Source organism: Oncorhynchus mykiss, chromosome 30 (assembly GCF_013265735.2).
Source record: "Oncorhynchus mykiss isolate Arlee chromosome 30, USDA_OmykA_1.1, whole genome shotgun sequence".
Taxonomy (NCBI): Eukaryota; Metazoa; Chordata; class Actinopteri; order Salmoniformes; family Salmonidae; genus Oncorhynchus; species Oncorhynchus mykiss.
Window position 1 is genome coordinate 13,303,222 of NC_050570.1, and position 17,106 is coordinate 13,320,327.

Genomic DNA, 17,106 nt, shown 5'->3' on the forward strand with positions numbered 1-17,106 from the left:
CTCTTTCTGAAGCTAAAGTGGCAATCCGACTCACAGCAGTAAACCAAGCTACCCACAACTCATCAGACCACCACTTTCTTCTGTACTAAATAAGGCTGTTGTCTAAAGGAATTATCACATAACAATCACAATATCATCAGAGTAAGGTTATTTATAACGGAGGAGGTGGGAGTCAGATATAGTATTTCAGGTGCTTGCCTATTGGTCTGAGGATGAATCTACTTCCATAAACAGAAAGATGGGATTTCCTTGGCCATTGGGAATTGCAATATATACCATCTTATGATTCCATCTGCTGCTGTAGCCACTAGCCGGTCTCACCCAAAATCTGTCGCGCTCCTCTTCCTGCTCAGCTCCTAGGTGAGGACTGCTCTTCTTTCAGCCGGCTCTAGCTTGACTGCTCTGTGCTACTGGTGAATTGTTTGGATTTATTCAGTGGTCCATCTAGTTTCAAATGACTTTGTGCCGGTTTATGTATGGGTTCTATTTGAAGGATTTGGGACTTATTGCTTCTTTGTTTGGATGTGGTGGTTTCTGTGGTGGGTGTTGCCTATTAAAGCATTTTTCCTGGTTTTATGCAGTTTCAATGAGATATTGTCAATCCGTTGATGATTAGTGTAGGTTTTTATGGAAGTACAATGCAAACATTTGTGAAGGAGACATTATCCAGCACTTTCTACATTATACAAGGACAATGTAGGTTGTTCTAGACCTAGATGCTGTTTATGTGGGCTGTTTGAAATTACTAGACACCTTTAACTGATGGATGTGAAATGCGATACCCCCAGTGTTTATCTTGGTGTCAACGCAAACAATTTTTCACTATATAACACAGATGAGGATTTGGCTGGAACATAATCTCAAACCCGGAGGATGTTATGTTGGTTGTGGAGATGGGAAGGCAGGTTGCCGAATTGGATAATAAAGTAGATCATAGAGTGTTATACCAGGCTATCACTGAGGTAATATCAAGGGTAATGTGATGAAGTGATTGTCAGGGTTTCTAAACGTGTCTTTCTTTGTAGTCCTACATTTTATATCAATGTTTAATGAAGTGTGGCATTACACATCACATTTTAGATCAGAATTTAACACCCACAGTGTTAAATGTTACACTTATAAATGATATGTGACCCACCAAAATAGTGTAAAACTAACACTTGGTTCCCTAACACCATTTATTAGAGTTGATGCTGTTATACTTTCTCCGTGTTAGGGAATTACACATGTAGTGTTACAGTATTTGGGGGAGGGGGTTGTTTTAACACTGTAGGGTGTAATGCCATGTTTGCATATTTTCCAGCATGCCTTTCAAATCAAATGTATTTATAAAGCCCTTCTTACATCAGCTGATATCTCAAAGTGCTGTACAGAAACACAGCCTAAAACCCCAAACAGAAAGCAATGCAGGTGTAGAAGCACGGGGGCTAGGAAAAACTCCCTAGAAAGGCCAGATCCTAGGAAGAAACCTAGAGAGGAACCAGGCTATGAGGGGTGGCCAGTCCTCTTCTGGCTGTGCCGGGTGGAGATTAAAACATAACATGGCCAAGATGTTCAAACGTTCATAGATGACCAGCAGGGTCAAATAATAATAATCACATTGGTTGTCGAGGGTGCAACAGGTCAGCACCTCAGGAGTAAATGTCAGCTGGCTTTTCATAGCCGATCATTCAGAGTATCTCTACCGCTCCTGCTGTCTCTAGAGAGTTGAAAACAGCAGGTCTTGGACAGGTAGCACGTCCGGTGAACAGGTCAGGGTTCCATAGCCGCAGGCAGAACAGTTGAAACTGGAGCAGCAGCACGGCCAGGTGGACTGGGGACAGCAAGGAGTCATCAGGCCAGGTAGTCCTGGGGCATGGTCCTAGGGCTCAGGTCCTCCAAGAGAGAGAAAGAAAGAAATAATTAGAGAGAGCATACTTAAATTCACACAGGACACCGGGTAAGACAGGAGAAATACTCCAGATATAACAGACTGACCCTAGCCCCACGACACATAAACTATTGATTTCAATTTAATGTAAGCGATACCTACCCATGACTGTATTTGTAAGTGACAGATTCATGGTAGTTGCATTCAATAATTTTTAGCCCTGAAATGACCTCCTAAGTGAATGTGTTTACATTTAAAGTAAAGCCTTTATGACCATATATTATACATTTTGTAAGGCCTTTAGTTATGGCCTAGTTATCCTCGACATTGTGGTATGAAAATGCTTGCACATCAGACCTGCAAGTCACAATACACTGCTTTGTGAAGTGATTAGTAATTCCTATCGGAATCCAGCCAGATGGAGGAAATCCAACAATTTGAATATTTTATCACTCACAACCTGCAATGTAAGTCATTTATCTTTGATATAGTTTAAGATAAATCAATCAATGTGCATGCAGACACAGATATTAAAACAAACTTTTGCTAACAATCAATCTGGAACAAAGCTTGTTAGGAAATATGATAATGAATACCCCTCCCACTTGCTTTTCAATCAGAGATTTAACAGAAATGTCACTAGCAAACATAGTCATGGGTGGTACCTCTAAAATACACTTGAAATGCACCCTGGGAAACACATATGCAAATAAGACTTTACACCCTGCCTACAGTGTTAAAACAACACCCAAAAACCAGTTACTGTAACACCATAAGTGCTAATTCCCTAACGCTGAGAAAGCATCAACTGTAATAAAGTGTTAATTTAAATTGGAATTTGCAATACCCATAGTGTTAGGGACCCTAAACTCTTGAGGTGTTAGTTTATCAACACTTTGAAAAGTGTTAGTTTAACACTATTTTGGTAGGCCACGTATAATGACTAAGAAGGTGCTCAATTTAACACTGTGTTAAACACACACAATTTAACACAGTGTCCATGGTGCTATCTGCCAAAGATAAAGATTCAAAGCCACATCTCATTCTTTATGAAAGCACTGGGATTATCAATTTACAATACATTTTTTACAAGAGATACAGGTTCAAAAGATTTATCCAGAAGCTTTTATTTTGGTGTTTGACAGGTCTTCTAACCATAAAAGGGCAATCCGTGATTGGTACATCCATTTTTTTTCTTTTAAATTAAAGATATATAGCTGTTTTTTAATTTGAAAGTGATTACATTTCTCCAGCCCCATCCCACCGCTGTTTACCAAAACAGTGTTAGGGTGGCCACTTTATTAATGTTTGAATCCCCGATTGCCCCTTTAAACAGTCAAAGCTCTATTGAAGTGCTGGATCAAGTGGACTTTTCCAGGCAGATGAGCCCTTATTTCAGATGTGATGGTGTAACATCTCTGCCATCTCAGGGATATTCTAGAGGGTAGGCTGGGCATCAACAGAGGTGGTATCAGGTTGTTGATAATCTCCCAGCCTTCCATTATGGAGCTACTCAAGGAGAACAGCTGGCCTTCATATTCTTAGACTCATTTAGACCCTGCTGCTTTTCCAGGGCCAAATGGCCCTCACTTGTGTTGGGAGGCTATAGTGTTTCCTCTCAGCCCTCACGTGTGTTGGTAGGCTATAGTGTTCCCCCTCAGTGGAACAATTATGCATGACTGCCCTATATAAGGAACTTCCATGGTGATTAAACTCAGCATGACTTCTGATTGATCCTCCTTGAGAGATTCCTGGAGAGATTCATTGGTACATCTGTTTAGATTAGGTGAACAAAATAGTATCTAATTATATCCACCTAAATTCCATCAATGTTCGTCTGAAAAAGAAATAGAAAATACATCAACGAATTGATAGTTTGATAATCAACATACTCAACATTAGAACATGTCAACAGTTCTGACATTTGACCATTGTAGTTGCAGTATACATCACATACATTTACATAGTTGTGAATTGTGTTCTTATTCTTTGCCACTGTAAAACAAAGCCATGCAGTTGATAACAGAAAGTACACAGAAAAATAAATATGTTTTCCACTTGCAATTTGTAAACAGGACAAATTTTTGCAGCCTTAAGAAAATATTTAACTGACATGACAGGCGATTGGCAATGCAGTAAATGTATTTCTTTTAATTAGTTAGAAATTTATATGAAATAATGACCTCTTTTTTTCACAGAGTGTGAAATCAAACAAACGCCAAGATGTCGGAGTGAGTAATTTATACATTGATCACATCTCATATTTTTGGATGTCGATGTGTAATACATGAAAATGAACATGATATTTTCTCTCACCTTTTCATCATTTTATCTCTTCAGGAAAAAGATGTCTTCGAGTCGGAGGCATTACCTGAAGGTAAACACTTTCAAATATCGGATCTTAATTTGATACTTGTCAACAACTATCAATACAAGGAGAATAGAGGGGAACACAAGTATACAATATCTCAAGGTTCATGTTTTACACGAAATGTCCTAATTCTGTTATAGCTGGGCTTTTCACACGTGTAACCTGCATGCCTCATTGTCTCCCAGAGCTTGATGCTCTCCATTGCTAAAGGCTTACTGGAAGACGAGGCAAAGGAGAACGAGCAAGAGAGAATAAGATGGATGGCGGAGAACTGCCCTCCCCTGTCCCTGCCAGGGGGTACTCAACAGTTACAGGTAAACCAAACAAACAATCAATCAAAGCATTACTACATAATCCCACAATGTAAAGTGGTAGTTCACTCAACAATCAACATTTGGTCAAACCCCAAATCAATGTAAAATATATGCCTTCATATATATGATGATTACATCATTATTTACTGTATTCAAATGTATTGAATAAAGTGTTCACTATTGTTATTATGATTATTGTTATGAATAGTAGTAGTAGTACTAGTTGTAGTAGTCATAGTAACAGTAGCAGTAGTAGTAGCACTAATATAAGTAGCAGAAGTACTGCAGTAGTAGTAGCAGTAGTAGTAGTAGTAGTAGTAGTAGTAGTAGTAATAGTAGTAGTACCAGCAGCAGCAGTAGTAGCAGAAGCAGTAGTAGTAGTAGTAGCAGTAGTAGCAGCAGTAGTAACAGTAGTAGTAGAAGTAGTAGCAGCAGTAATACTAGCAGTAGTAGCAATAGTATTTGCAATAGTAGTAGCAGCAGTAGTAGTGATGGTAGTATATATTTGTTTTATTGGTATAATGATGATGATGATTATTATTATTAATGCTTGATTTTTATTGATATCACCTCAGGAGTTCTTGAAAGAGCTGCATCATAAGATTGACGTGATAGATGAGGAGAGATATGACCTGGAGAGCAAAGTGAACAAAGCCACTAAGGAGGTATACTGTATTCACTTTACCTCACACCAACTGAAACTTGGAATGCATTCCATGAGTAATTATGTGGTGCCAGTTAGATCAATGTTGTTGTTCTCCTCTTCTTCCATTGGTCAGATTGAAGATTTGAACATTAAAGTTATTGACTTGAAGGGCAAGTTCAAGAAGCCAACTTTGAGGAAAGTGCGTATGTCTGCTGATGCTATGCTCCAGGCTCTGCTGGGCTCCAAGCACAAGGTGTCCATGGATCTGAGATCCAACCTGAAACAAGTGAAGAAGGAGGTCAAAGAGGAGGTGGGTAACTGTTCAGTAAAATAGAATATTGTAGAGATGTCACCTTGGGTAATCTCTCGTGGATAGATGCACATAACATAGATGGTGGTAGTATCTGGTGACAGACTGTGCGATGCGACGACTAACAACTTTGTTGCAAGACTCAGATTTTTCATCACTGATCATTTGAATAAATCCCAATTTCGCAGGTGCTCGCATATTTCAAATTTCAGAAGGGGAGGGGACATTTGGCCCATAGACTTGTACAAAACTGGCTGAGAGTTTCTGTTTAGAGGGGTAGAGACTTCACGAGTCTCCTTAGTACAAAGTACATTTTATAACACGTCTCCCCCCAGGACTTAATCCAGCATCAATTTCACAAGATTTGTTCTGTCCGAGATTAGCCATTGGCAGACATTGTTATTGTCCAACCTGAGGCCTTGTTAATCTACTCTAAGAGGTGAAATGAATTCACACATAGATAAGCTCAGCAGAGCGCACCCATGTTATAAGGCTGTTCGATTTGATGTTGTATAGAGTGGCCAAACCACTGATACAGGGTCAGATATATTTTCATAGCTTTGGGTTCTTGGGTCATCTACAGTTATACAACTTCTGCCAAACAACTGCTCCACTCCGACATGACGACATGTTGTTTGGCTTCAGCACTCAAATATCTCAAGGTTATAATTTACTGAATTTTTAACCCTGAACCTTTGACTATGTTGCTATTGCAGGATAAGGAACTGCGTAATGTTGGAGACTGGCGTCAGAACATTGAAGACAAGTCCGGAATGGACGGGAGGAAGAAGATGTTTGAGTCCGAGGGTTAATTTAGTCTATCATTTCCCTGTATAGATCCCGCTAAGCAACACAAAACTCTCACTTTTTTGAACATTTCTCGTATTGAGCACTATGGTATCATTTGAACCAGTGTATGTGTGTAAAACGAAAGGACAATTAAATGTTTCGAGTGGAACAGTAACGTGCGTTAATAAATGCTTTTCAGATTGTCACAATTTCTTGTACCTGTGTGATCAGATCTATGTTTTGTCTCTGTCTTGTCTAAATGTACCTCTAGTCTAGAACATGTGTTATGTTTGTTAGTTCAAATATATATGACAAACATATTTTCTGCCAGTTTTTATCTTCTTTTGTTTTTCCTGATGTATCAATAGACACAATTTCCTTATTTTAACGATTGTCGTCTTCTTCTGATGAGGAGTAAGAGAGGTCGGACCAATTTGCAGCGTGGTAAGTGTCCATTTTAATAAGACAAACTGAACACTACAACAATACAAAATAACAAAGTGAAACAAACCAAACGGTCCTGTGTGGTAACAAACACTAACACGGAAAATAATCACCCACCACTCAAAAGTGAAACCAGGCTACCTAAATATGGTTCTCAATCAGGGACAACGATAAACAGCTGCCCCTGATTGAGAACCATATTTAGGTAGCCTGGTTTCACTTTTGAGTGGTGGGTGATTATTTTCCGTGCTAGTGTTTGTTACCACACAGGACCATTTGGTTTGTTTCACTTTGTTATTTTGCATTGTTGTAGTGTTCAGTTTGTCTTATTAAAATGGACACTTACCACGCTGCAAATTGGTCCGACCTCTCTTACTCCTCATCAGAAGAAGACGACGATTGTTACAGAATCACCCACCACCAAAGGACCAAGCAGCATGGTAAGGAGCAGCGCTATCTGGAGGAGGTTACAACATGGGACGAAATAGAGAGGAGGTCGGTCGACTCAGGGATAGTGCCGGAGCCCGGCTGGGATTCTCTGGAACAATGTGAGGAGGGATACAGGAGAATGGAGTTGGCATGGGGGTCAAGGAAGCCCGAGAGGCAGCCCCAAAAAACAGGGAGTGTGGCTAAGTCAGGTAGGAGACCTGCGCCAACTCCTCGTGCTTACCGTGGAGAGAGGTGGACCGGGCAGGCACCGTGTTATGCCGTGAGGCGCACGGTGTCCCCGGTGCGCAGGCATAGCCCGGTGCGGTACATAGCAGCGCCTCGTATTGGCCGGACAAGAGTGGGCATCGAGCCAGGTGCCATGAAGCCGGCTCAGCGCATCTGGTCTCCAGTGCGTCTCCTTGGGCCGGGGTACATGGCACCTGCCCTTCGCATGGTGTCCCCGGTTCGCTAGCACAGCCCAGTGCGGGCTATTCCACCTTGCCGCATTGGCCTGGCTACGGGGCGTATTCAGCCAGGTAGGGTTGGGCAGGCTCAGTGCTCGAGAGCTCCAGTGCGCCTTCACGGTCCAGTCTATCCGGTGCCACCTCCACGCACCAGCCCTCCGGTGGCAGCCCCCCACACCAGGCTGTCTCTCCGTCTCCTCCCTACAGGTGCTCCCGCCTGTCCAGTGCTGCCAGAGTCTTCCTCATGCCCAGCGCTGCCAGAGTCTCCCGTCTGTCCTGAGCTGCCAGAACCGTCCGTCTGTCCTGAGCTGCCAGAGTCGCCCTCTGTCCTCAGCTGCCAGAGTCGCCCATCAGTCAGGAGTTGCCAGAGTCGCCCGTCAGTCAGGAGCTGCCAGAGCCGTCCGTCAGCCAGGAGCTGCCAGAGTCGCCCGTCAGTCAGGAGCTGCCCTAGTCGCCCGTCAGTCAGGAGCTGCCAGAGCCGCCCGTCAGTCAGGAGCTGCCAGAGTCGCCCGTCAGTCAGGAGCTGCCCTAGTCGCCCGTCAGTCAGGAGCTGCCAGAGCCGCCCGTCAGTCAGGAGCTGCCAGAGCCGCCCGTCAGTCAGGAGCTGCCAGAGCCGTCCGTCAGTCAGGAGCTGCCAGAGGCGGACAAGGACTACGGTGGAGTGGGGCCAGAGCCGCCACCGAGACCCTCCCCAATAGGTTCAGGTTTTGCGGCCGGAGTCCGCACCTTTGGGGGGGGGGGGGGGGGGGGCCTGTCACGTTCTGACCTTAGTTCTTTTGTTATGTCTTTGTTTTAGTATGGTCAGGGCGTGAGTTAGGTGGGTTGTCTATGTTCGTTTTTCTATGATTTGCTATTTCTGTGTTTGGCCTGGTATGGTTCTCAATCAGAGGCAGCTGTCAATCGTTGTCCCTGATTGAGGACCATATTTAGGGAGCCTGTTTTCTATTGTGTTTCGTGGGTGATTGTTTTCTGTTGTGTGTCTGCACCAACAAGAACTGTTTTCGGTCGTTTCTCTTTGTTATTTTTGTTATTTCCGTGTTCATTTTAATAAATATGGACACATACCACGCTGCACCTTGGTCCTCACCTTCTTCCACCAACAACGGCCATTGCACTTACAGTACATGTAAGCCTGACTAGACTGTGCAGTATGATAGGCACAGTGGTATCACGTGATATGGAGTGAAGTGCCACCAATGTCTATCACTCTAGAATCATATTCACAAGTCCTCTAGAGGAATTGCCAGCCAGTGATTTACAACCTGACTGACAGATATAATGCGACCTGACCACATTAAATCTTCAGTAATAGCACATTCTGACCTTACCCACTGGGCATGGACGTCAATTCAACGTCTATTCCACGTTGGTTCAACGTAATTTCATTGAAACATTGTTGATTCAGCCAGTGTGTGCCCAGTGGGTAGAGGTTTGGCTAATTGTATGTTCTGGTTTGCTAGAGGTACAGTATCAGTTGATAGTAAACAGTATTTAAGAAACAAGCATAGCACTATTGGTTGTTGCCTGGGTAACCACTTATTAGATATAAAGAGATGTTGTCAGGTGGTGCAGCTGTGGAGGGTGGGAGTGAAGAAGAGAAGAACTCTTCTTGGGAAGTGGGGTAAGTGAGGCGAGCCGCAAGGCAGGCCTACTGCCTGGCCATGGCTCTGTTAATTGATTAAATATGTGAGAACTGATTACAAATGTTAGTAATTAGGTAGCATTGATGGATGGTTTCAAGTAGCACTCAAGATGTTTCCAGTTTCATTCTTTCATCCACAGTGAAAAGTTGAGTTAGTAGAGAAAAAGATATCCATGAACCATCCTTGTCCATCTTACTTGTCTTTCAGTGGGAGATCTGACAGTGACAGAACTGTCATCAGGTCCTTTGGGCGCCTCAGAAGCCACGGACATAAATCTCAGACACATGATGCCTCCGAGGTACTACCAGTTCAATAGTTTGCCATCCTTTTACGATAAACATCATGGGTGCCAGTTGCATGTCTGGCCTTCTGAAAATGTGTGAATTATAGCATTCTCTATTACTGTTGGTGTGAGTGGCCTTTAAAGTTCTGAGTACTGGCCATGCATGCTCCTTATGGGTGATGGCATATGCTAAATAAAAGATGATGAAATAAGAACAACCATCTTGAAGGACGTGTTATTTATACTAGAGCCGCTGGGGGAGGGGAGGGAACAGGGAAACACCGTACTGTATTTCATGACCTTGTCAGCCCATTGGTTTGGTCTGTAATCCGCTTCCATAAAGAGAAATGGAGGATTATAGTGAGGGATCAGAAAATGCAATATATACCTTCTTAACACTTGAGCTGCCTGCGATCAGTCAGTCAGTTGGGGATCTCTTAACAAGCCTGTGCTGCTCTCTTTAGTCCCGAGGTGAGAACCAACGTTTACAGTATGTCTGTCTGTCCTGTACTTCTAACTAGTTAGACACTATTTGAAGGAGAGAAGATGTATTAAGATTTTACTCAGGTTTTAGTTTTTGGAGAAACTACATTTTTTCTAGCTATGATATACAGAAGCAGTGCGGTCTTTGCGCTAACTTATTCATGAGAAATTGCAGAATTATAGTGATATGCCTATTTAATGTCAATACTTGGCTGTTGGTTGAGGAAAAGAAGATAGTTTTATAAAGATTTCAGCATGTGAAATGCATTTTAGTATTTGTATTGCACTGTAGCTAATTATTCATTTGTATTTGGTTGGTATTGTTGGCTCTAGTCCAAGAGTGTTAAATGTCTTTCCTGTAGTCATAAACTGATGTGTTTGGATTGTTGCTTTATGTAGTAATGCTCTTTTTATATGACATCTTATCCTTATTCAAATATATTTAATGTCTGTCACTAATGTTTAAATGACTGAAATTATATATAATTTTAAAAATATTAACACCAAAGTTTAAAAAATCATAACTGAATTACTTGGTTTATTTCAATACATTTTATTGATATTTTACTTGTTTAGTACAGTATTTCATGATTTATTTTGTCGGTGTATCTTAATTTGTAAACTTTCAATAGTAGTATTTGCATAAGAAAATGTTCTCAGGTACCAGTAGTGTTTTGAATATGTTTAGTGAGCATCTGTGCGGTGGTAAATGATAGATCTAAATGGACTCATGATGTGACATGCAGAAGGGTACACCACCACAAGACATAAATCTGAAAGCGATCGTCAAATGTTTTCCTTCCTCTCAACACCATATTTTAAACATACCTACACAGCCTGTTACAACGTTATAGACATCTCTGATACATCACCTAATTGGCAATCTGGACAAATATATACATATATATATATATATATATATATATATATATATATACAGTACCAGTGAAGAGTTCGGACACACCTATAAATTCAAGTGTTTTTATTTATTTTGACTATTTACATTGTATAATAATATTGAAGACATCAAAACTATGAAATAACACATATGGAATCATGTAGTAACCAAAAAAGTGTTTAACATATCAAAATGTATGTTATATTTTGGATTCTTCAAAGTAGCCACCCTTTGCCTTGATGACAGCTTTGCACACTCTTGGCATTCTCTCAACCAGCTTCACCTGGAATGCTTTTCCAACAGTCTTGAAGGAGTTCCCACATGCTGAGCACTTGTTGTCAGCTTATCCTTCACTCTGCGGTCCAGCTCATCCCAAACCATCTCAATTAGGTTGAGGTGGGGTGACTGTGGAGGCCAGGTCATCTGATGCAGCACTCCATCACTCTCATTCTTGGCCAAATAGCCCTTACACAGCCTGGATGTGTGTTGGGTCATTGTCCTGTTGAAAACAAATGATAGTCCCACCACTGCAGAATGCCGTGGTAGCCATGCTGGTTAAGTGTGCCTTGAATTCTAAATAAGTGTCACCAGCAAAGCACACCCACAACATCACACCTCCTCCTCCATGCTTCACAGTGGGAACCACACATGATCATCCGTTCACCTACTCTGCGTCTCACAAAGACACGGCGGTTGCAGGCAAAAATCTCAAATTTGGACTCCTCAGACCAAAGGACAGATTTCCACCAGTCTAATGGCCATTGCTCGTGTTTCTTGGCCCAAGCAAGTCTCTTCTTATTATTGGTGTCCTTTAGTAGTGGTTTCTTTGCAGCAATTTGACCATGAATGCCTGATTCACACAGTCTCCTTTGAACAGTTGATGTTGAGATGTGTCTGTTACTTGAACTCTGTGAAGCATTTATTTGGGATGCAATCTGAAGTGCAGTTAACTCTCATGAACGTATCCTCTGCAGTAGAGGTAACTCTGGGTCTTCCTTTCCTGTGGCGGTCCTCATGAGAGCTAGTTTCCTCATAGAGCTTGATGGTTTTTGAAACTGCACTTGAAGAAACGTTCAAAGTTCTTGAAATGTTCAGTATTGACTGACCTTAATGTCTTAAAGTAATGATGGACTGTCGTTTCTCTTTGCTTATTTGAGCTGTTCTTGCCATAATATGGACTTGGTCTTTTACCAAATAGGCTATATCACCTATACCTATTAACAACACAACTGTTTGGTTCAAATGCATTAAGAAGGAAATAAATTCCACAATTTAACTTTCAACTAGGCACACCTGTTAATTGAAATGCATACCAGGTGACTGACTACCTCATGAAGCTGGTTGAGAGAATGCCAAGAGTATGCAAAGCTGTCATCAAGGCAAAGCGTAGCTTCTTTGAAGAATCTCAAATATGAAATATATTTTGATTTGTTGAACACATTTTTTTTGAAGAATCTCAAATATAAAATATATTTTCATTTGTTTAACACTTTTTTCGTTACTGTATGATTCCATATGTGTTATTTCATAGCTTTGATGTCTTCACTACTATTCTACAGTGTAGAAAATAGTAACAATTATTTGTACTATTTTCTACATCTACAATACATACATACATACATACATACATACATACATACACTATTGTTCTAAGGTTTGGGGTCACTTAGAAATGTCCTTGTTTTTGAAAGAAAATATGTGTACTACTCCCTTCACAGAACAGCGCAAACTGGCTCTGAGCAGAATGGAAAGTGCACCGGAGCCTCCCACTCCTCTTTCTATTCTGGTTAGAGCCAGTTTGCGCTGTTCTGTGAAGGGAGTAGTACACAGTGTTGTACGAGATCTTCAGCTTCTTGGCAATTTCTCACATGGAATAGCCTTCATTTCTCAGAACAAGAATAGACTGACGAGTTTCAGAAGAAAGTGCTTTGTTTCTGGCCATTTTGAGCCTGTAATCGAACCCACAAATGCCGATTCTCCAGATACTCAACTAGTATAAAGAAGGCCAGTTTGATTGCTTCTTTAATCAGAACAACAGATTTCAGCTGTGCTAACATAATTGCAAAAGGGTTTTCCAATGATCAATTATCATTTTAAAATGATAAACTTGGATTAGCTAACACAATGTGCCATTTGAACCCAGGAGTGATGGTTGCTGATAATGGGCCTCTGTATGCCTATGTAGATATTCCATAAAAAATCTGCCATTTCCAGCTACAATAGTCATTTACAACATTATCAATGTCTACACAGTATTTCAGATTCATTTGATATTATTTGAATGGAAATTTGATTTTCTTTCAAAAACAAGGACATTTCCAAGTGACCCCAAACTTTTGAACGGTGGTGTATATTCAGTGTAGTTAATCATGGAGAATGGAGACAGTTGATGAGTACAATGAACTGACCTGATGGAGCAGCAGCAGTTATTTTTGAGACAAGGCCTAATGTCTTGGTCATCTAAGGGATGTTCTGGAAGGCAATGGCAGGGCTGGTGGCAGGGCTGGCACCACCAGCTGCGGTGTTGGGTTACTGTGACCTCTCGGAGACAAGCCTACAATAACACAGAGCCATTTTAGACAAGATCTGGGCCCAATTTAGATCTCCTCAACACAAGATAACTTCCCCATCTCCAGGGAAACGATACTCAGAGCCCAGACCAAAGATTTGGAGTCGACTGAGTTTAAGGAATTCGGAATGTATTCTTATCACTTGTCTCAATTACAAGAGCAAGTAAGAAGACCGTTGTAAATCATAGCTGCATGCCATGGCCCCCGTTGGAAGTAGGGCAGAACAGGGATAATTGTAAAAAGGGACAGATTCAATAACACAAATTCGAAATAGCCTAGAGTACTCTTATTCAATGTGCTTCAAAAATATATACTTTTTCAGATTTTGATTTTGACTACTTTTTTGTATTGACTGGTCTAGCATTCTCAATGTACCTTATCCTATATAATAGTATCAGTAATCTTACTGGTGTAGTTTTGTAATTGGTATAGTTGAGGATATACCAGTATTGTTGGTAAAATGTTAGCTGTTATGAGTACATAATTCATGATTACTATTGTTTTGCATTTCTAGGAAGTGACGACACAAAACAGCCAAGATGGCTGAGTAAGTATAGGCCAATACATTGTCTACATGGTGTGTTTCAAGTGTTTAGGTAGTTGTACTTAACCTGACTTTCTTTCCTTGGTCCAATAGCAAGAAAGGCAACGTGTCCTCAAGCCGTAAGCACACTCTGAAGGTAAGGAATCCCACACAGCCATTCCTTTAATGTTTTACGTAGAATAAAACATTTAATAATGTATAAAAATCACAATATATCATACTTTTAAAAAGTAGTAAAACAAAGGGAGATATAGGTCAATTATCTGTCAACTGTCATAATTTGTCTCCAGAGTTGTATGCTGGCACTTGCTAAGGATTGGCTTGAAGCTGAAGCATTAGAGAAAGTTAAAGAGAGGGAGAGATACATGGAAGAGAACTGCCCTCCTCTGGAGATGTCCCACTCCAAGGACGATTTGATGGTATGATATTCAGATATTCAAAGACAGACATTATGAAAACATATCATACCTGCTTGATACAGTGTGTTGTATGAATTGTGCTTCTATCCGGTTCAGCAGTACTAAGTTCAAGCATAAAAATTGGTATTATATGAAGACAGTTACATTTTCCTTTGTTGCATTCTTTCATTAGGAGCTTTGCAAAAAGATGTACGACAAAATTAATGTGATTGATGAGGAGAGATACAACTTAGAATATAAAGTGATCATGGTTTGCAATGAGGTAAGCATCTGTCTTGTCTGTTCATTTTTTTATGTTTCAATATAAATATACAGTGCCTTCAGAAATACTTATTCCACATTTTGTTGTGTTACAGCTTGAATTCAAAATGGATGAAATAGATTTTGATTCTCACCCATCTACACACACAATACCATGTTAATAACATGTTTTTTGACATTTTTTCAAATGCATTGAAAATGAATTACAGAGACATCTCTGAGTAAAATCACATTTGGCTGTGATGACAGCTGTGAGTGTTTCTGGGTAATTCTCTAAGAGCTTTCCACACCTGGATTGTGAAACATTTGCCTATTATTCTTTTCAAAATTCTTCATTCTCTGTCAAATTGGTTGATCATTGCTAGACAACCATTTTCAGGTCTTGCCATTGATTTTAATGTAGATTTAAGTCTAAACTGTAACTCGACCACTCAGTAATATTCACTGTCTTCTTGGTAAGCAAATCCAGTAATGATTTGGCTTTGTGTTTTAGGTTATTGTCCTGCTGAAAGGTGAATCAATCTCACAGTGTCTGGTGGAAAGCACACTGAACCAGATTTTCCTCTAGGTTTTTGCCTGTGCTTAGCTCCATTTCGTTCCATTTTTATCCTGAAAATTTGCCCAGTCCTTGCATTGGAAAACCTCCCTGGACTTTGTGGCTGAATCTGTGTTTGAAATTCACTGCTCGACAGAGGGACCTTACAGATAATCGTATGTGTGGGCTATAGAGATGAGGTAGTCATTCACAAATCATATTAAACACTATTACTGCACACAGAGTGAGTCCATGCAACTTATTATGTGACTTGTTAAGGCTTGCCGTAACCAAGGGCTTGAATACTTATTGACTCAAGACATTTTAGCTTTTCATTTTCTAATTGACTTGAAAAAATGTCGAAAAATAATTCCACTTTGAAATGATGGGGTATGGTGTGTAGAAACACGTTTATGAATGTTAAATTCAGGCTGTAACAAAATAACATTTTGAAAAAGTCAAGGGGTGTGATTACTTTCTGAAGGCACTGTATGTACAATATATATATATAAATATAACAGTATTGTTGGTATATATGGAATATGATAAATATATTTTATATATATACAGTTCCTCTGTTGAGCCCACCTGAATCACTGATTTCCCTGTTCCAAAATTACACCCACTAGGTTTTAGACCTAAACATCAAAATAGTTGACCTAAGGGGCAAGTTCAAGAAGCCAGCTCTGAAGAAAGTGCGTATGTCTGCTGACGCTATGCTCCAGGCTCTGCTGGGCTCCAAGCACAAGGTGACCATGGATCTGAGATCCAACCTGAAACAAGTGAAGAAAGATGAGAAGAAAGAGGTGGGTCCATTAGGTTGGATATCGCATTGGGAGACATTGTCAATGTTGAACGAACTTTAGGCCTTGATATTCTACACTTCATTGTCTTCTCACCCTTTCTACCATCACAGGATAAGGAATTGCGTGACGTTGGTGACTGGCGTAAGAACATTGATGACAAGGCCGGTATGGATGGCAGGAAGAAGATGTTTCAGGGAGATAATTAGATCATTGGGCTGTGTTTGTGTGATGTGACTGACTACTGTCCTGTAATGTCTTACTGTCAACCACATACTGATTGATACTCATTACAACCAGTATTGTAACTATATGACATATCTTTGTTTCTTTTGAAGACACAAAATAAATAGAAGGAAACAGAAACAGAGAGTAAGAAAGTCTAAGGAAGATGTGTGTAATGGTCTGTATGTTGGTTTAATGCTTTACTCCCTGTAGTAGAGTAGCCTACTGTACAGTGACAAACTTTTCAAATAAATTGTCTTAAGGAAATCATTCAAAATTTCTATTATTTCTATTTTGTCATTCTGATACACTAAGATAACTAAAATGCTAAATCTTGCAACCACTAAATAGAGTTTCAATAGAGTGGTTCCCTGCTAATGTTCTAGACTGGAGTGCCGAGTTGCCCATATCTCTTTCTTTTCAAAAGTCACATATCCAGATCACTCCTATAGTTAAAGATACGTTATAAAGGTTTTCATTCATTTCAGACAGCAGTTTTGAAAGTAGTGCTCAAAAGTCCAAACGGGCTCCTGAAAATTGTGCACAATTGTGTGCAACGTCACCCATTTTGTATGATACGTTACATCCTCCAAATTAAAAATAAGAATACTTTTAAAATCCCGTTCAATCTCTTTAATACTCGACTCCGATTTTCTAGTCTAATTTGTGCAGCATGTACAGTAACACGTTTCTAGAGGCTTTGAAATCAATGCTTTCTGTCATGTTGTACCATGTTATCTGGAACATTATTCAGTTATTGTTGGATAAAGAAAACTTTATGTTAAGTAAAATCATGAGACTTGTT

At 40.3% G+C, this 17,106-nt stretch overlaps 2 protein-coding genes across 3 annotated transcripts; both read left to right on the plus strand.

The window, feature by feature from the left end:
* Positions 1-248: 248 nt before the first annotated feature.
* Positions 249-6,509, plus strand: LOC110521357 (troponin I, fast skeletal muscle). The gene is made up of 7 exons (XM_021598861.2): positions 249-360; positions 4,069-4,101; positions 4,211-4,247; positions 4,427-4,555; positions 5,131-5,220; positions 5,335-5,511; positions 6,228-6,509. The coding sequence occupies exons 2-7, from the start codon at positions 4,094-4,096 to the stop codon at positions 6,321-6,323; spliced, it is 537 nt and encodes a 178-aa protein (XP_021454536.1). The 5' UTR covers positions 249-360; positions 4,069-4,093; the 3' UTR covers positions 6,324-6,509.
* Positions 6,510-9,830: 3,321 nt separating this feature from the next.
* Positions 9,831-16,571, plus strand: LOC110521356 (troponin I, fast skeletal muscle). 2 transcript variants are annotated; one of them, XM_021598859.2, is made up of 7 exons: positions 9,831-10,034; positions 14,029-14,061; positions 14,152-14,194; positions 14,349-14,477; positions 14,650-14,739; positions 15,903-16,079; positions 16,190-16,571. In XM_021598859.2, the coding sequence occupies exons 2-7, from the start codon at positions 14,054-14,056 to the stop codon at positions 16,283-16,285; spliced, it is 543 nt and encodes a 180-aa protein (XP_021454534.1). In that variant the 5' UTR covers positions 9,831-10,034; positions 14,029-14,053; the 3' UTR covers positions 16,286-16,571. The 2 variants fall into 2 exon arrangements, with proteins under 2 accessions (XP_021454534.1, XP_021454535.1); XM_021598860.2 differs by having other exon boundaries at positions 9,964-10,053.
* Positions 16,572-17,106: the final 535 nt, after the last annotated feature.

Excerpts from the sequence above, each read along its gene's own strand:
- LOC110521356 (XM_021598859.2), top strand. Across the intron at positions 14,195-14,348 it reads GCCGTAAGCACACTCTGAAG|AGTTGTATGCTGGCACTTGC; the intron begins GTAAGGAATCCC and ends ATTTGTCTCCAG. Across the intron at positions 16,080-16,189 it reads AGAAAGATGAGAAGAAAGAG|GATAAGGAATTGCGTGACGT; the intron begins GTGGGTCCATTA and ends CTACCATCACAG.
- LOC110521357 (XM_021598861.2), top strand. Across the intron at positions 5,221-5,334 it reads TGAACAAAGCCACTAAGGAG|ATTGAAGATTTGAACATTAA; the intron begins GTATACTGTATT and ends TCCATTGGTCAG. Across the intron at positions 5,512-6,227 it reads AGAAGGAGGTCAAAGAGGAG|GATAAGGAACTGCGTAATGT; the intron begins GTGGGTAACTGT and ends TTGCTATTGCAG.